The sequence below is a fragment of the Ranitomeya imitator genome, chromosome 1 (assembly GCF_032444005.1).
Source record: "Ranitomeya imitator isolate aRanImi1 chromosome 1, aRanImi1.pri, whole genome shotgun sequence".
Lineage (NCBI taxonomy): Eukaryota > Metazoa > Chordata > Amphibia > Anura > Dendrobatidae > Ranitomeya > Ranitomeya imitator.
Genome location: NC_091282.1, coordinates 1,105,649,639 through 1,105,669,818, shown reverse-complemented (window position 1 = coordinate 1,105,669,818; position 20,180 = coordinate 1,105,649,639). Strand labels below are relative to the sequence as shown.

At 41.8% G+C, this 20,180-nt stretch overlaps 1 protein-coding gene across 19 annotated transcripts in view; it reads left to right on the top strand.

The window, feature by feature from the left end:
- SORBS2 (sorbin and SH3 domain containing 2) overlaps window positions 1–19,635 on the top strand; it is a 433,609-nt gene extending 413,974 nt beyond the window's left edge. For 18 of the 19 annotated variants that reach the window (XM_069744352.1, XM_069744353.1, XM_069744350.1 and 15 more), the window contains 3 exons: window positions 10,456–10,499; window positions 11,954–12,060; window positions 15,352–19,635. In XM_069744352.1, the coding sequence (XP_069600453.1) occupies window positions 10,456–10,499; window positions 11,954–12,060; window positions 15,352–15,413 (213 nt within the window). In that variant the 3' untranslated portion in view covers window positions 15,414–19,635. The remainder of the gene's footprint in view (window positions 1–10,455; window positions 10,500–11,953; window positions 12,061–15,351) is intronic. The other variant, XM_069744357.1, reaches the window with a different exon arrangement.
- The last annotated feature ends 545 nt before the right edge of the window (window positions 19,636–20,180 follow it).

Genomic DNA, 20,180 nt, shown 5'->3' with positions numbered 1-20,180 from the left:
CCCTGGAGAGAGCGAAAGGAAAGGGGATTCCTTTTCAACAAACCTCCCCCCAAGCCTGATCCCAAAAGTCAGTGACACCAGCATTCCGGTGGGGGGAAGACTCCGGCGGTTTGTCCATCATTGGGCAGCGCTGCCGGCTTCTCAATGGATAACAAATTTGTTGTCAGAGGGTCTGAGGTTCAAGTTCTCCAACCTCCCACCAAATCGTGTAAAAATGACCCAGGTGGGGGGAAAAAATCAGGCCATATTAGAAAGAGAAATTTATCTCCTCATGCAAAAAGAAGTGGTAGTAGAAGTACCCCATGAAGAGATAGGGAAAGGGTTCTACAGCACTTTATTTCTAACACCAAAACCAGACGGCTCGCTGAGAGTAATATTCAACCTAAAAGCCCTAAACCATTACATTCAAATAGACAAATTCAAGATGGAAACTTTAAAGACTGCAGTAAAAGTACTCGACCCAAACTGTTACATGGTGGTGATCGATCTTACAGACGCTTACTACCATGTGCCAATCGCTGTCCAACACCAACAATATCTAAGATTAGTGGTAAATCTGGGAAAAACCCCTGTCCATCTACAATATCAATGTCTTCCTTTTGGGGTAGCCATAGCGCCCCGTATATTCACAAAAGTTATTTCCGAAGTAGCATCTTTTGTCAGGAAAGAAGACATAATGTTGGTACCCTATTTGGACGATTTTTTGATAATAGCAAAAAACAAAGAAAGTTGCGAAAAGGCGGCCGCAAGAGTACTGGAGGTACTGACCAGTTTAGGATGGATGATAAACCTGAAAAAATCAAGGCTTGTCCCAACTCAAACTCAAGAATTCCTCGGAATCGTGCTCGATTCAGTCAAGCAGGAGTGTGTCCTCCCACAGAGGAAAGTTCAATCTATTCAGCAGAGAGTACAGTCATTCCAACTACAACAGACTATCTCTCTGAGGAATGCAATGTCACTCTTAGGAGTCCTAACGGCAACAATTCCAGCAACGCGATGGGCACAAAGCCACACACGAGAGTTACAATGGCAGATTCTAGCCGAACAAGAAAAAAATCCATACAATTTGAATTGGAAGATTCTTCTATCACCAAAGGTTCAAAACTCACTAGAGTGGTGGCTGAAAACAGAAAATCTAACCAACGCAGTGCCATGGTCAGTACTTGATCCAGTGGTCATTACTACCGATGCAAGTCCGTGGGGTTGGGGGGCACACTTAGGAGATCCGGTCCTACAGGGTCAATGGGGGAGCCCAATGACAACAGCGTCCTCCAATCTAAAAGAATTGTCTGCGGTAAGACTAGCACTTCTTCATATAGGAAAAAGGATTCTGGGAAGACATGTGGTGGTGTTGTCCGACAACAACACAACGATAGCTTATATAAACCGCCAAGGGGGCACAAGATCAACATCCCTTATGGCAGAGGCCAAAGAACTTTTTATATGGGCCGAAAACAACCTTCTTTCACTAACCGGAACATACTTGAAAGGATCAGAGAATCAAGTAGCCGACTACTTAAGCCGTCACACGTTACATCAGGGGGAGTGGTCCCTGAACCAGCGAGTATTTGGGAAAATATGTGCCAGCTGGGGCGTTCCAGACATAGACCTGTTCGCCACAAAACAAAATCGGAAGGTGAAGAGGTTCTATTCTCTGAACCCAAGAGAACACCCGGAGGGGGTAGACGCGTTCCTATATCGGTGGAACTTCCATCTAGCATACGCATTCCCCACAATACCATTAATCCCGACAGTCCTCAGGAAAATTCGGGAAGACAAAGCACGAGTAATCCTCATAGCTCCCTTTTGGCCGAAAAGAGCATGGTTCACGTGGCTCAGGCGCATGTCTATCTCGGACCCGTGGATCTTTCCGGATGCCCCGGATCTCCTGTACCAAGGGCCAGTTCAACATCCCCAAGTTCACAGGTTGCATCTCACCGCCTGGAACTTGAAAGGGGACTTCTGTTAGCAAAAGGATTCTCAAGCCCTTTGGTGACCACATTGCTCGCTAGCAGGAAAAAAGTCACCTCAGACAAATACCAGAAAATCTGGCAAAAATTCCTAGATTTCTCGGGGCGACAGTTGTCGAACTCTGGTCAACAGGTCCCGGTAAAGGAAATCCTTGAATTTCTCCAAAAAGGGTTGGAAAAAGGTCTGTCTACAAGCACCTTAAAGGTGCAAGTCTCTGCCCTTGGTGCCCTATTTGATCATAAACTGGCTGACCACCCTTGGGTCTATAGGTTCATTTGAGCCTCCTTTACTTCCAGACCCTCAAAATTAATACCTAAGGTAGCTCCCTGGGATTTAAATTTAGTTTTAAAGGCTCTAACCGTTTCCCCCTTTGAACCTCTTGATTCTATATCAATAAAATCCTTGACTCTAAAAACGGTTCTCCTAGTTGCCTTAACGTCTGCCCGCCGTACTTGTGAGTTACAAGCTATGTCGGTGAACCCTCCTTACACTACTTTCCATGATGACAAAGTAGTTATTAAAGCCGACCCTGCCTTTCTTCCGAAGGTCAATTCTAAATTTCATAGAGACCAGGAAATTATTCTGCCCTCTTTTTGTTCCCAACCAAAACCCCAGGGGGAAAAAACCTTCCATTGTCTCGATGTCAGACGCTGCCTCCTTCAATACTTAGAGGCCACAAAATCTTGGCGTCAGTCATCGGCCCTTTTTGTCACCTTTCAGGGGACAAACAGGAGAAAAAAGGCCTCAAAAGCAACTATTGCACGGTGGTTGCGTACAGCTATTTCACTTTCGTATTCTTTTTCTGGTCAAGTTCCCCCACAGGGTGTTACGGCTCACTCCACGCGTGCTATAGCCACTTCCTGGGCGGAAAGGGCAAACGCCTCGATAGAACAGATTTGTAAAGCGGCAGTATGGTCATCACCCTCTACCTTCTTCCGACATTATAGGTTAGACTTAGGTCAATCAGACTTGTCTTTTGGGAGAAAGGTGTTGTCTGCTGTCGTCCCACCCTAGGAATCTTCTATTTCTTCCTCTCACATGCGGCGCTGTCATGGTGAAGGGAAAAATGATAATTACTTACGGGTAATTTGATTTTCCAGAACCATGACAGCGCCGCATTAATTCCCACCCTATCTTGGTGATGGTTGTGTGATTCACAAAAAAAAAAAGAAAACTTATTGTATATAAGTAAATGTATATATGCAAAATATATGTGTAGACAAAAGCTAACGAAAGATTATACAAATGTAAATATGATACATAACTGTGTACTAACAAAGCGGTCATCTTCCATACTCTGGAAACAAACTGAGGAGAGAGGGGCCGCCCCATTCTTATATCTCTGCTACAGGTTTCCTGTTCCTGGGGGCGGATGCCATCTCTCACGTGCGGCGCTGTCATGGTTCTGGAAAATCAAATTACCCGTAAGTAATTATCATTTTCCTTAGCAGACAGTATATTCAGTCTTATGTATCTCCACTGATTGTCATTGGACTTTATTAGAATTTTTAATGTATTATAAATAAATTCAGTGTTTTTATTGGCACAAAGCTTCCGCTCTCTTTCTATCTTTGGATACATGTGATAATTAGTTTTCCTGGTGATTCAAATTAAAGGAAAACTACTTAAAAATGATGTTCCACATTATTAAGCAGGCCACAGATTTCAAGTAACATGGGAAAGAAAAAGGATATCTGCTCCCTAAAAGCATCAAATAGTGCAATGCCTTGGTCAAGGGATGAAAACATTAGATATTTCCCTAAAACTTAAGCGTGATCATCATGCTGTTAAGAGATTTGTGGCTGAATCTGAGCACAGACGTGTTCGTGCTGATAAAGGCATAATGAGGAAGGTTTCTGCCAGACAAATTCATGGGATTAAGAGAGCAGCTGTCAAAATACCATTACAAAGCAGCAAACAGTAATTTGAAGCTGCTGGTGCCTCTGGAGTCCCTCAAACCTCAAGGTGTTGGATCCTTCAAAGGCTTGCTGTGGTGCATAAACCTAATATTCAGCCACCCTTAAACAGTGTTCACAAGCAGAAATGGTTAAAGTGGGCCCAGACATACATGAACACTAATTTCCAAATAGTCTTGTTTACTGATGAGTGTCAAGCAACCCTGGATGGTCCAGATGGATGGAGTAGTGGATGGTTGGTGGATTGCCACCATGTCCCAACAAGGCTGCGACGTCAGCAAGAAGGTGGAGGAGTCACATTTTGGGCCAGAATCACGGGGAAACAGCTGGTAGGACGCTTTAAGGTTCCTAAAGGTGTGAAAATGACCTCTGCAAAGTATTTAGAGTTTCTGACTGACAACTTTCTTCCATCGTCTAAAAAGCAGAAACGTGCTTTCAGGAGCAAAATCATCTTTATGCATGACAATGCACCATCTCATGCTGAAAAGAATACCACTGAGTCATTGGCTGCTATGGGCATAAAAGGAGATAAACTCAGGGTGTGGCCACCATCTTCACCTGACCTCAACCGTACAGAGAACCTTTGGAGTATCATCAAGCAAAAGATCTATGAGGGTGGGAGGCAGCTCACGTCAAAACAGCGGCTATGGGAGGCTATTCTGACTTCATGCAAAGAAATACAAGCAGAAACTCTCCAAAAACTCACAAGTTCAATGGCTGCAAGAATTGTGAAGGTGATATCAAAGAAGGGCTCCTATGTTAACATGTAACTTGGCCTGTTAGGATGTTTTGGAGGTAAATAGCTTTTTTGTTCAGTGAATGTGACCTCCTAATGCTGCAAATTCCACAAATGAGCATTTTCAGTTCTTTAAAACATATCAAATGTTTAGAAATTCTACTGTGCCTAATAATTTGGAACAGTGCATTTTGAGTTTTTATTGATTTTGGAGATTATACTGTTATCATTGGAAGTTTCTTCAATAAAATTCAATGTATAATCTAAGGGGTGATGACTTTTATTAGACTGACTGTCATTTGCACTGACCATTTAGGAAAATCCGAGAAAAATATCATTTGCATAATAATTTGGAACACAGTGTAGTAATCAGCTCTTTAAACAAAAAGCAAAAATCGGTGCAGAAGCTTTTGCATAATAGTTGTTTGCCCTGCAAAAACTTCAAATATTAAAAAATATTTAAGTATGCACTTTTGCCACATAAATCTTTTATTATTTTATCATTTATATGAAATATTAACCAGGACTATCTAGTATTGTAGGATAAAATTATTTTTTCCATACTTAGCCTTGGAAAGCATTAATGTAAGAGCGTCACGAGGCTGTTCTGGGGCAGCTTCTTTACCGAAAGCAGAGAGACTTCAGAACTCAGAGTCATTCTGGGTCTAACTGAAATTAGAATATATAACACAACTTGTTTCCCATCATATTTTTGACCAGCCCCAACCCCGTCTTAATGATGCATGTTATTCTCGTCTGTCTTGCATTCTTCTATGTGTGCATTTTTTATCCTGCTGACTGTGACGCCTTTGAGTCTTGCTCCTTTCCATTACTTGTGTTTTCTACGTTGGTGGCTTGTTAACAGCTACGTGTGGCATTCTGCATGAGTTACGGTTAATCAAGATTAAAAATGGATTTGGTGAACTGAGAAACTGATTCCTGTCCTATGGTTTTGCAGACTGTTTATAAAAGTGACCTTGTAGTTGTTGGTAAGCCTCCTCGTAGTCCTGTGATGTCTAGAAAAGCCTGCAGTTCACCAGTGAAAAGCCCCAAAACCATCCAAAGGGTAGAATAATTTATATCACTTTGTCAACTTTATATTTTGAAGCTTTTTTTAAGGGGATCATCTAGGATTAAAAAGTAAAGAACAGCACCACACCTGTCCATGTCTGGTACTGCAGATCATCACTATTCAAGCAAATGGGACTGAGCTGCAATGCCAGACACGGTTCATTAGTAGCATTGTTCTCTTCTTTGGGTCACATACACACAGGACGGATTTCAACAAAAATCGGGGTAAAATCTGCACGTTTTATATCTTCATGCGTTTGTTGTGGAATTGCTGCAGTACAAAAAATGAAATCTGTCATGAATTTGACCCAAAGAATTGAGATGCTGAAAATGTTTGAGGTTTTAAGTATTTCATCTATTTAGCTGTACTGTATTTCACAACAAATGCTACATGTGCATTTATCCTTAGAGTTTACAAATCTCTAGCAGAGTCACTATCACCCCAAATACTGCAGTATAATGATCTGTTATACTATGTGTGAATGAGCTTGATTGTACATGTATGTCATCATGTGTGGTTTAATAGCTCAAAATATACATAAATGTGTTAATGTGTGTATTGTGTACTCATTGTGCTGCCTAGCTTTATTGCATTGAATTATTATACGTGTACAATTGTATTTTGTGTTTGTGATGCTTCATATAATACATTGCTGTATAATATCTCAAGCTTGTGTGTCTGTATGCTACTCCGTCTGTAAAAAAAAGAAAAAAAAAAGGAAAAAGATTGTTTTTCCAGAAACTCCTGCCGACCACATCATTATTCTACAGAATTCATTAGAAATATGAGTCCTATGGATTATCCTGACCAATGATAGATAAAAATGTTTCCAGCCATCTTAGAGTATTGTTAAGGTCCAACAGAATACACATTTACTACAACACTAAACATAGCATGTGTAATCTGCAATAATGGTGTCAATCTATAAAGTGCAGACCTATTCTAGATTGTGTATTTTACATTCTTATTTTACTAATGTGAAATCTGCTATGGCATTGACGGGAAGCGCCTTTCTTCTCTCATTAGTTTTATTATTTTAAATAATTTTTTATTTGGCATAATGTCCAAAAGTTCTTTAAAAATGTTTGGCTATGTACGTACACTCCGCTGCCTTGCCTTCCTGTGGTACAATCTGCTGCCATGTATCTCTGAAGCATGCGGTTGTGCCCTATTTTTCTGTGACACACTCTGATGCGCTGCTTTCCTAAGGAAAAGTTTGCTGTTTTACTTTCCTGAGGCATACTCTGCTGCCCAGCTTACTTATGAGAAACTTTGCTGCTATGGATAGTAGAGAGCGCCCTGAGGAGAGTGGGGCTAGCAGAGTGCGTCCCGAGAACAGTAGGGCAGCAGAGTGCGTCCCCAGGAGAGTGGGGCTAGCAGAGTGCGTCCCCAGGAGAGTGGGTCTAGCAGAGTGCATCCCGAGGAGAGTGGGGCAGTGGAGTGCGTCCCCAGGAGAGTGGGGCAGCAGAGTGCGTCCCAAGGAGAGTGAGGCAGCAGAGTGCGTCCCGAGGACAGTAGGGCAGCAGAGTGCGTCCCGAGGACAGTAGGGCAACAGAGTGCGTCCCCAGGAGAGTGGGGCTAGCAGAGTGCGTCCCCAGGAGAGTGGGTCTAGCAGAGTGCATCCCGAGGAGAGTGGGGCAGCGGAGTGCATCCCAAAGAGAGTGGGGCAGCAGAGTGCGTCCCAAAGAGAGTGGGGCAGCAGAGTGCGTCCCCAGGAGAGTGAGGCAGCAGAGTGCATCCTGAGGACAGTAGGGCAGCAGAGTGTGTCCCGAGGAGAGTGGGGCAGCAGAGTGCGTCCCAAGGACAGTAGGGCAGCAGAGTGCGTCCCGAGGACAGTAGGGCAGCAGAGTGCGTCCCGAGGACAGTAGGGCAGCAGAGTGCGTCCCGAGGACAGTGGGGCAGCAGAGTGCGTCCCGAGGACTGTAGGGTAGCAGAGTGCGTCCCGAGGACTGTAGGGCAGCAGAGTGCGTCCCGAGGACTGTAGGGCAGCAGAGTGCGTCCCGAGGACTGTAGGGCAGCAGAGTGCGTCCCGAGGACTGTAGGGCAGCAGAGTGCGTCCCGAGGACTGTAGGGCAGCAGAGTGCGTCCCGAGGACTGTAGGGCAGCAGAGTGCGTCCCGAGGACAGTAGGGCAGCAGAGTGCGTCCCGAGGAGAGTAGTGCAGCAGAGTGCGTCCCGAGGAGAGTGGGGCAGCGGAGTGCGCCCCGAGGAGTGTGGGGCAGCGGAGTATGCCCTAACAAAAGTGTATCACTCTACAGCCCTACTTCAGTGCACATTCCAATGCCCTAGATTTGAGACACACTATCAGGACCGACTTTCCTTCGGGCACACTCAGCTGCCCAACTTTCCAGAGGCAAAATATATTGCATTATTTTCCTGAATCTGCATTTACACAACCCAATTGGTTACATACATGCTGATCTGACATCAATCAGTAGCCTGTTTGCACAGGCTGCCCACACTTCCATGCATACAGTATGATTGTCAACACAATCATTCTGTACCATTAGAGTCACATTATTCTTAGCAGTAAATGTCTTATTTAGGACAATGTGCTGCCAAGAATGTGGATTCTCAGGCAATCCTAAAAATCATTTCACCCAATGAATGAGCATTTTGCTCGTTCTTCAGGTGATTGGCAGCCTGTTTAGACAGGCCAATTAGCAGGAACAAAGCCTAAAGTTTTGAAAATCCATGACTGAGTTCTCTGAATAAAACTGAAAATGTCAGTGGCGTAGAGGGGACATTTTCGTGCGTAGATCTGGTACAACTCAATGTAACCAACTCAAGGACCCCGGGTACAGCAGTCATTCCACAGATGCTTGCAGGGAATTAAGCCTGTATATATAGCACAAAAAGTGAGCACCTGTGAAATAGCTCCCTCATTTTTTTTCTTGTGAAACATTGTTTAAACATATTACAAGAGGCGCCGTCCTATTTATTCTTTCTCCTCTCACTACAGTCTACTTCCCTAAGACACAGTCTGCTTGCTGCCATATTATCACCCACACTGCAATGCCCTCCCTCCGAGGAATATTTCTTCATACACAACCGGCTTTGTTACACATTGTTTAATGCGTAACCTTTGCTTTAATTTTATTTTCATACATCAATAGTAGACCTGAAAATAACAAACTTTGTAATATATCTCATCACAGGAATCGGCTTCTTTCTCTGCCAGGACTGATCAGTCATTCTCAAAAGTCCAAATTCACAACTAAAATGTGTGTTCAGTGAATACAGATTGTTACATTACTTAGCTAGGAGACGACAGTTGGTGATTGTAAAGTTCTATGGAGAACGCCACCTCCTCCTTTTGCCATAGAATGTTAAAAGCACCAACTGTCATTTCCCATCTCTGTAGTGGGAAAATTTGTCTAAACTGAATATAGATTTTACAGATTTTACCCATGAGTAGTGCGTTAAAGATCCATCCAGGAGGTGAAAGAAGCCGATTTCTCTGGTAAGATATATTACAAAGTTGCATAATATTGTGTGTACTATTGATTAATGAAAGTAAAGCTACAGTTACAGTAAGCATAGGAAAGGGCAGGCAGGGTTACGGAGAGAGAGAGTACCCAAGGACCATGTGAGGTCCCTGCGACATCAGTTGTCCATCTCTGATTTGAGGACATGTATCTCACTTCCATGAAGGTGCCCTTCAGAATGTTCTTGCATCTTTAAACTGGTGGTCTCCCCACTCAGGATGCCTTGTCCTTTCATGAGATATTTTCCACTGTCCCATAAACCCTACGTGTAATAGGTCCCTGCACTTTTTGCAATCCCATTTCACATTGTCTAGTGCGGCATGTCAGTATTCAGAAAGGATGAAGTAGTGTAAAGTTCCGTGTAGCATGTCGCTTGGCTTACATATGCTTAATTGTTGTGTTACGGTCTTGGGAACATGATATTGGGGGTCACCATCTCTGGGGAAGCTAATATGCTTATGGTTGACTACATGTTTGAATAATACATGTGGTTTATGTACATGTGAATCTTTAGATGTTTGCCTGGACTTTCATTAACTGCTACGTGGTCAATGTTCCTTTTGCTGCCATGTTTGTGAATCATGTACGGTACTTTGTGTATTTTCCTCTACTATACACTGTTGTACTGCCCTATAAAATGAAAGGTGACTGGAATAGGATGGCTCTTCCCATAGCTAGCCTGCCTGAAGAGCATAGCTATAAAACTGAAGAAAACAACCAGATCACAGAATGCTTTCACATACAGATTTAGAGACGCTATATATTACAAACAGTGGCAGAGTCCTATGTATGGCCAAAAATATGTTGCTTTGCTTTTCTTACATAAAAGCACTGAGCTTTTCAGTAGGATCCATAGTACGACCAGGGTTTGTCTATAGAAATTACATGGCAGTGTAAGTGAATGTATGCTCCTGTTTACAATGGGTTTGTCCGCAACACAAACCACGGTAAATAATTAGGATGGGTGTCTACATACTATACATAGTGTATTACAGCCTCACATTTATAAGCTGTGTCTTTGGGGCTTATTACTGGGGCCCTGGTGTGTAAAAAGGATATAGTCCTAAATAAAAGTATGTAAAACACAAAGCTTTGCATAGCAGTAATTTGTGCTTAGCAGTGTCTTGTAAGCCGACATGTTCCCTGTACAAGTATTATCAGTCTGTCTGCATTATGTCTTTGTGTTCTGCAATGAGCCATGGTGAAGAATTAGGTTGTCCAAGATCTATCTAAAATATTTTTTAATAATCATGAGTGTTATTTTCCCTAACAGCGAGCTGTATTCACTCACGACAATATCCAGGCTATGGGGGAACCGTAAGTATTCTTTCAAATTTTTTTTTAATTCACCGTTTCACTAGTCCCGCACTCTATGCAATTAATCAGTTATGTAATGTGATGACATGGTGACCCCTGAGAATTACCGTACATTGACTTATGTTCTGAGAAAGGGATCACTATATCATTCAATAGAAGTTCTTGTATGATGCAATTGCATGGACTGCACCACTGAAGTTCTCAACAGGAAAAAGGCGCAGAAGCTCACAGATAATGTCGATAACGGCACAGTGCCTGTCGCACAGTTTTTTATCCAGGAGTTCAGCTTCCCTTACTGTGTGTAATCTATTAGATTAATTGCCACCACAGACAGAGATTATAATGGCTCGGACGTCTCAAACTAACAGCGGGATCTGGGGCCACTTAGAAAAATTCTTGTTGGAAAGCGGCTGCATTGATAAATTTAGGCTGGGGCTACACAGTGGACGATGGCCAGGACAGAGATTACATGGTCAAATTTCGCTCTGTTTTGTAATGTCTAGTGTACATGACAGCCCCTATATACAGTATGGTGGCTCCATAGCTCCTCTATATACAGTATGATGGCTGTCTAAAATCTATACAGTATGATTGCCACAGATTCCTATATACATTATAATAACCTCACAGCTCATCTATAGTAGTTTGATGGCCACAAAGCCCTCTCTATACAGTATGATGGCCATATTGTCTCTCCTATATACAATATGATTACCTCTGCAACTTCCGTATATAAAGTTTGATGTCCCACAGAACACTATATACAGTATGATGCCCCACCACTCCCTATATGCAGTAATATGGCCCCCACAGCCCCCCGATTTATTGCCTGACGGCCACAAAGCCAGACAGACAGCGCATACCTCCTACCTGTTGCTTGGATATCCTGTCCTGCTGGTAAAGGCAGTGCCAGGCGCGCTGAGATACACCATTCAGAAGACACAGACTTGCACAGCATGCGTGTACCTGACACACTTAGACACAGTGCTGGCCCGGCCGATAGCTGCCCCTCTACCAAATTGCCAAGTCCGCCCCTGACTACTAGAAGCAATAAATTGATTTGGGGGCCAAGTGTTTGAGACACATGCTCTAGCTGGTCATGTAAAGATGTGCTGATTTAACAAGGGATTCATAGTAGTGCATGGATTTAAAAATGGATGATGAGAGCTAGAAATCAAGATGGAGGCTGAGGGTGAAAAAAAAAAAAGTTGAAACACATGAAAGTAAGTACACGCTATACAAGAGAAGTGCACAGTGTCCTAGGCAATCAGATGGAGGGTGCAGTTTTAGAAGAAAAAACTACTGGAATGACTTCTTTAAATATCGCAATGTATCACATTATCCTATGGTTCTGTAGATAAGGACCACTAATAACTTGTGTCAGAAGAATGACAATTGACATATGGTATAAATCCTCATCATGGCAGACTAACATGTTATATCTTTACTGGCAGATACCAGTCCTTGTACAACTATACCCCACGGAATGAAGATGAGCTAGAATTACGGGAAGGTGATGTGATAGATGTCATGGAAAAATGTGATGATGGATGGTTTGTAGGTATGTCTTCTCTTGCCACATCTTTCTCGCATTATTTTGGAAAAAAAGCAAAAAAATATGCAAACAAAATCTGCAGTAAAACTACATTGTGCATGCGGGCTCTAATAAAAATATAAAAAAGGATATATTCAATATTGGGATCATTTACATTACTAAGTATTATTTTTTTTTTTTACACTAAAAGCCTTTGGACTCTCGCCGATCAGGAGGATAAAAGTTCCCTTTTCACAATCCAGAAAGAAAAAGATAATTCATTCAGCTCTTTCCATTGTAGTTAATGTGAAATGCTGAAGCAGTCAAGCGTTCCCCTTCTACAATAAACCGCACTGAATACAGCAGCACTCCTGCTTCTCCACTTCATCTCATTTACTCTTGTGTTATAGAGGATTTAAGACTCCCCATAAAATGTGTATACATATACAGTGGGGCAAAAAAGTATTTAGTCAGTCAGCAATAGTGCAAGTTCCACCACTTAAAAAGATGAGAGGCGTCTGTAATTTACATCATAGGTAGACCTCAACTATGGGAGACAAACTGAGAAAAAAAAATCCAGAAAATCACATTGTCTGTTTTTTTATCATTTTATTTACATATTATGGTGGAAAATAAGTATTTGGTCAGAAACAAACAATCAAGATTTCTGGCTCTCACAGACCTGTAACTTCTTCTTTAAGAGTCTCCTCTTTCCTCCACTCATTACCTGTAGTAATGGCACCTGTTTAAACTTGTTATCAGTATAAAAAGACACCTGTGCACACCTCAAACAGTCTGACTCCAAACTCCACTATGGTGAAGACCAAAGAGCTGTCAAAGGACACCAGAAACAAAATTGTAGCCCTGCACCAGGCTGGGAAGACTGAATCTGCAATAGCCAACCAGCTTGGAGTGAAGAAATCAACAGTGGGAGCAATAATTAGAAAATGGAAGACATACAAGACCACTGATAATCTCCCTCGATCTGGGGCTCCACGCAAAATCCCACCCCGTGGTGTCAGAATGAACACAAGAACGGTGAGCAAAAATCCCAGAACCACGCGGGGGGACCTAGTGAATGAACTGCAGAGAGCTGGGACCAATGTAACAAGGCCTACCATAAGTAACACACTACGCCACCATGGACTCAGATCCTGCAGTGCCAGACGTGTCCCACTGCTTAAGCCAGTACATGTCTGGGCCCGTCTGAAGTTTGCTAGAGAGCATTTGGATGATCCAGAGGAGTTTTGGGAGAATGTCCTATGGTCTGATGAAACCAAACTGGAACTGTTTGGTATAAACACAACTTGTCGTGTTTGGAGGAAAAAGAATTCTGATTTGCATCCATCAAACACCATACCTACTGTAAAGCATGGTGGTGGAAACATCATGCTTTGGGGCTGTTTCTCTGCAAAGGGGCCAGGACGACTGATCCGGGTACATGAAAGAATGAATGGGGCCATGTATCGTGAGATTTTGAGTGCAAACCTCCTTCCATCAGCAAGGGCATTGAAGATGAAACGTGGCTGGGTCTTTCAACATGACAATGATCCAAAGCACACCGCCAGGGCAACGAAGGAGTGGCTTCGTAAGAAGCATTTCAAGGTCCTGGAGTGGCCTAGCCAGTCTCCAGATCTCAACCCTATAGAAAACCTTTGGAGGGAGTTGAAAGTCTGTGTTGCCAAGCGAAAAGCCAAAAACATCACTGCTCTAGAGGAGATCTGCATGGTGGAATGGGCCAACATACCAACAACAGTGTGTGGCAACCTTGTGAAGACTTACAGAAAACGTTTGACCTCTGTCATTGCCAACAAAGGATATATTACAAAGTATTGAGATGAAATTTTGTTTCTGACCAAATACTTATTTTCCACCATAATATGCAAATAAAATGTTAAAAAAACAGACAATGTGATTTTCTGGATTTTTTTTTCTCAGTTTGTCTCCCATAGTTGAGGTCTACCTATGATGTAAATTACAGACGCCTCTCATCTTTTTAAGTGGTGGAACTTGCACTATTGCTGACTGACTAAATACTTTTTTGCCCCACTGTATGTAGATATACACACACACACACACATACTGTCATACCATATAAATAGTTATACAAATAGACGCCCAAACAGTAATGAGCTTAATCACTGTGAAGGGGATCCTAAGATACTTATAAGTGATAGTCCATCCATACATAAACAAATATAATCATCATAAAAAGTCATGATGGGCTCTTACAGTAGTATCTTATATCCATATAGGAATATTATATCCATATAAGACTAAAAGGACATCACATAAAGCATGATACCAAACACAGACATAAAAGACTTATTATACAGGTAAAGGTACCAGCAGAGCAGAAGGCCAGGGACCCACCACACCCGATACGTTTCGCTATTGAAAGCTTCATCCAGGGGCTTTTTTGGCCTGAATATATAGGATTGACGATATTTGATGTAATTGGAAAATACATGTTAACAACCACAAGACATGATTAGGCAGGTCTCTGACCAGATGGTTGAGGGACGCAGAGAAGGGCATCAAGGGCTGCAGAGGAGGGCATCAAGGGCCGCAGATTGTGCATCCGTGCTGTAAAACATCCTATTACTTTAACCCAGTGTAGCAAACATAGACTAGAAGGTGACACCAATGACATCAGATGTGTATCGCTTGTCTTTCTGAGGACATAGTAGTAAGCAGCATAAGTCTGGATGCATCACGTGATCATAAACGTCGTATTGTGGACTCTTCTGTTTCATGATTGACCCTGTAGGTGCTGTACATTACTACATTATGCACCTGGAGCACATATAATAAGCTGCTTGCACCAGAAATCGCACATAATTTGTGCAAAAAAAAAGTCTTGCATGCTTTGTGCCAGTTTATTATGTCTCTCAGACGCATTCTAGCCATATTTTCGAAGGTCCTGGAAACGGGACATGACCTATCAGAAAAGGATGCGAATAAAGGGCATGGGCTTGAAAATCAGGATCAGGATCCTATGCAGGAAAATTTTGACAATGGTGCTACTTTGTGGACCAAAGTAAGATAACTGACAAATGGAACACGCCAAGACTAGACAGTCTAAAGATGATCAATATTTATCAACCATCATAAAACACATTGAATAATCTGGCGCATTTTAAGACCGTCAAGTCTAAGTTTGCATTACCTAAAAGACCGCTTTAGTAAATCTGCACACTTAGTCTATCTTACTCATCTGCAACACTCCGATATCACAAAGCTTTTACTTACAAAAGTTAAACTTCGCCATACAAGTGAAGCAACTGACCCTGAACTCATTTTCCTCTCTATTTTCAGGGACTTCTAGAAGAACCAAGTTCTTTGGAACTTTCCCCGGAAATTACGTCAAAAGGCAGTGATTGCAGTTTGTTGTGCTGGATGCTCGACTTGTCACATGTATTGCTAGGAAGCACGCATCTTTATTTTTGACCTGAACCAATCCATATGTAGTCCTGCAGCCTGCCAACGTTGTCTAGCAGTATTAGAGCCTTCCCGGCCCAGTCTCATCACTACTGATGTTCTAGCACCAATTCACTCCTCATAAATCTGCAGGCTCATAGGACGCACTGCCTCTAATAAAAGGAGTTTTGGAAGTTTTAGTGCATCAGAAACACAGTGTAAGACACTCTGAGAACACGTTGGCCAAGATGTTAATCTGCCTAGATATCTGTTTATAGAAATGGATGATTGGGGGGAAAATAGCACTTCCATCACAGATGTATCACACAGCCTGATGTATAAAGAGGGAAATGGCGTCTGATGGCCCTGGCATTAAGTATGTATGGCTTTCTGGTATAAGAACACCGGTTTTCACACTCCATGAGATAAATGGCAGATGAAACATTAGGTCTTGCTACAGTCAAGTCTATGTGATAAGAATAAAACTAATGAGAATATACTTCTTTGTAGTTTGTCATTACCTGTCTATTACAGATTGAATGAGCTGATACTTTACAGTGATATTCCCATCTCGAAGATCCTATCCCAATATGTAGTAGGTGTAACAATAATATAATATTACCAAAAATATCCATTTAGAAATGTAGTTCTTCTGATTCACTGTCGCTTACCCCATGTGCAGGGCATTGAAGTAGCTTGTGTATCCATGGTTTCAACCACTTGTAACAAGACAATTAGGAAGTTAGTGGTTGTAACCATGGATACTCAAGTTGCTGCAATTCCCTGTACATCTGGTAAACAACAAAGCAAATCAGAAGAACTATACTACATTTCTAACTTGATGTATTTGCTAGTATTATTATTATTACTACACCTACTATCCATTGGGATAGGATCTCGGAGATGGAAATACCCCTTTAACTGGTGAAAGAAACTTTAAACCGAAAATAGAATAAAAAAAATCGAAGCAAATTCAAACCTAATTCCAGAGAAGTTACAGAAATACATATTACCTAAATGTAATGGGGCAATCTGAAATAACATTAGGTAACAAATACTGTTAGCCCTTATTTCTGCTGCCCATATTCTTGCTATCTGCAAACTACATCAGCAGATGCATGGATTTCTCCTACAGCCCATCTATACAGCAATGGAGAACATGGCGGGCTGTTGTCACACTATGTATATGAGCAGTTATCTGTGTATGTGCTTTCTTATCATGAATATTAGTTCTAAAAAAAAAAACACCTCTTGCAATGATAAGTTCTTCGAGTACCATATTCTGGTGTTTATTTCTGCTGTGTCAAGCCTCAGATTGTCTCACGTCTGAATAAAGAAATGGCATTTTGCTATCTTTTCTTTTAAAAAGTCATCGGCGGATCAGTTGTGCGATTTGCTTTTCTTCTACCGCATCGATGTTATCTGAGTACATGACAGACCTTTATATGTGTCTGAATTGTGCGAATATTAAAGGCGTCTGCCCCGTTAGCGACATATTCTGTGTTCGTGTCGCTTACCTGCTGCATCCCACATTGGCTCCCATACACATAAGACTAATGTCAGCTGAACCCTTCAATATCGGTAGGTTTGGCCAACAGTCTAATGTTTATGGTGTCGCCAGACTGATCATATGGGAAGATGTTGGTCGGACATGTCTGATTTCGGACTACCGGTAGAGATGTCCATTTTCAGCTTACTCATAGGAGCACTGGGACGAACAGGCGCTCCTATGTTTGAGATAACAATCGGCTGAAGCATCATTCTGCTGACAGCCATCTAATGTGTATGGCGGACTTTAGAGTTGTATTTTGAGAACAGCAGATAATGATGCTATATAAGAAGTGGGTACTCGCTGTATATACTCGGTCCCATTCTTCTGCCACTTATTCTTCCTCACCCCCGTGCCCATCCTGTGTGTACAATAGAATTTAGCAATGTCCATACTGACATCATGATGCACTGTGCTATTTTACATACAAGATTTGTGCACCGTTAACTGAATCCGCACGAGAAAAATAACGCTATTCAGCACTGCCCCATAGAATAACATTGGTCCGATAAAACATCATATGGCATTCATCCGATGTATACACAGGTGTGAGAGTCCTAAGACACCGGCAGTAAGTGGCAATAATGCAGTCAGTGCCTGATTTGTTGCCCATGGTTCGGGCAGCATGAATCCGCTGACAGGCTCCCTTTAAGAAGCTAATCAAAGAAGAATTCTCAACATATTTGAATTAATAAAATTCAAGTGATTTTCCAGGGTAGATGTTCATGAAGCAAAGGATAACTAAATACATATAGCACACAAACTGCTGTAAAGAATAATATGGAACAATGTGCAATGTCTTTTCTGTGCTATCGGGGGGGTCATCTCTCATTCACATGCTGGAACAGTATTGGACATTGGCTATGGGTAATCAGTGAGTTCACGGCACATATTTATCACCACCTTTACCAGAGTTTCACAATTTTATATCCGAATACAGTACCACAAGCAGATAAGTCACAAATATTAACACAACACACTTTTACAATGAAACATTCTATACACCACATTTTGTTATAACAACAATGACATAATATGAACTTGACTTTCCCAGTATTAAACTCAGTTTTGAAAGACAAAATAACATAAGTCTATATTTGATATAAATATCAAAGGAAACATCAGAAATTAATGCAAAAACAATTTAAAGAAATGCAAGAAATCTGCCTTTACATGGCCCTGTATGGTATGAGCTGCAATGCCACACCAAACCCAAGTTGGTGTTTTCTATCACAATCTCAGATAGCTCCATTAAGCAGTGGAATCGCTATATTGGAATAATTTTTCGATGGTACACCCCAATCTACCAAAGATCTGCACTGATGTACATTATAACAAATGGATGGTGTAGTCATAACATACAGTATAGCACCATGAAGGATGAGATCCTGACGATCAGTGGAGGCCCCACCAGGGTAGGTGAAGGTACGTTCTTTACAAATGGTATTACGATTATTTTCGGACGTTGTATCATTTGAAATCTCTCTTGTTGGTTCAGCGAGTGGCTATGCAATGTAAGAATTCTACCTAACATATCGAATTCTAAAAGCCATAGTTTGTAGTTTGCATTTAGGTGATGCCAGTGTTGGGATCAATAAGATAGGAACACATTCGGAGGGGGGACACTTACTGTTTGTAATGTGGTAAGTAAAACACGAAGGCAACACACGGCCACATAACATGTCATATACCTGTGAAGTTGCCCGTGGCCACCAACAGTTGTGGAGATAGTTTGTCCATGGCCAGTTCTCGCACTGCTAGTTTACAGGTGAATTTTAGCTCTGGCTATTTGATACTAAAGATTAGGCCCCAATGTATAGGAGGGTCACCGGACATTGAGTGCACAGGTTTTTCAGCACCTTATTAAACCGTGTTTACTATATTTCTGCTTTTTGTTAGATACACACTCACAATTTCTGTAGTATTTTGTACATATTTTGCCCGTTGTAAAGAGCCTCTGTCCCGTGTCCTCTGTGATGCCATTGGGAGTTGCCACGTCGGCATAAGGCTGCCAGCTTTTCTCTGCTCTCCGCCACACTAGCCAGTTCAGACCTGTAATAATAGCCTTTTATGAGCGATTTTGTGAAACAATGAACTTGTTTTACCAGTGGTATCTAAATGTACATATTTATTTGTTACAGAGAAATGCTATAAAATAGACATCCTTTTTGCAGTACAAGTATTTCATGTTAAAGAAATAAAGAAGCTTTATATTTGTAAGGCTTTGACTTTTACAGATGTTCTACTGCATGCAGCTTTGCTATAAACACCTACTTTTGATGGCGTTACTATGGGGGAATATAGTGTCTAATGCACGCATGGGTATCCTTCTGCATCCCACGCCTTCTAAACGACATCTCTCATGTACAGCAGGGTGGTGTGGCCGGAGGCTCGTGGGAGATGTGGCTCTAGAACGGGTGGGATTGGTTGGCTTTCCCATGCTTGATTTAATGCCTTGTATTATTTAATAGTGCACTGTTTCTACTCTGTATCTGATTTAAAAAAAAAAAAAATGTTTCATACCTGGCTTCCAGATAATTAATGATGGATTCTTACAAGCAAACAATGTGTTATTTTTCCTTGGTTTGTTATTTTTCTTCAATAGACTTCTAATAAATTTTGCCTGGAATAAACGATGACTCACGAGTTATTATTTACTGTAAGAAATTGACAAAACTCTGCAGTTTCTAACCTAAAACTCGAAGTGAATTTAAAAAATAATAGTGTAAAAAATATTCTTGCAACTGTTCCAGATACCACAAAAGTGTATGGGTTGCGATTCTTGTCTGCCTTATTCGCATTGACTGTTCCATGATACTAGGTAAAAGCTCCTGCAATCTAGTAGGAGCAGGTCCAGATACAAGACAGAATGGATATGAAAGAAAAAACAAATTTACTCCCTCCCACATGCTGTGCCAACCCTCTGGGCTGTGCAGCCTCTCTCCTCCCATATCTGAGTGCATGGTTTCTGGCCGAAACCGTGGATGTCCATAACTTTCCGCCCGAAGCTCTAAATGGAATGCCAGCTGCGCCAATGGGTTCTGCTGGATTTTATCTGCGCAAGGAGACTAAATACGGCTACCGTATTTAATTCCTGGTAGCTATGCTTTATAGCTCAATAACGCAGGGTTCTAGAGGCGGCTGCTTGGGATAGGCTTGTGGGGAAAGGGATACACAA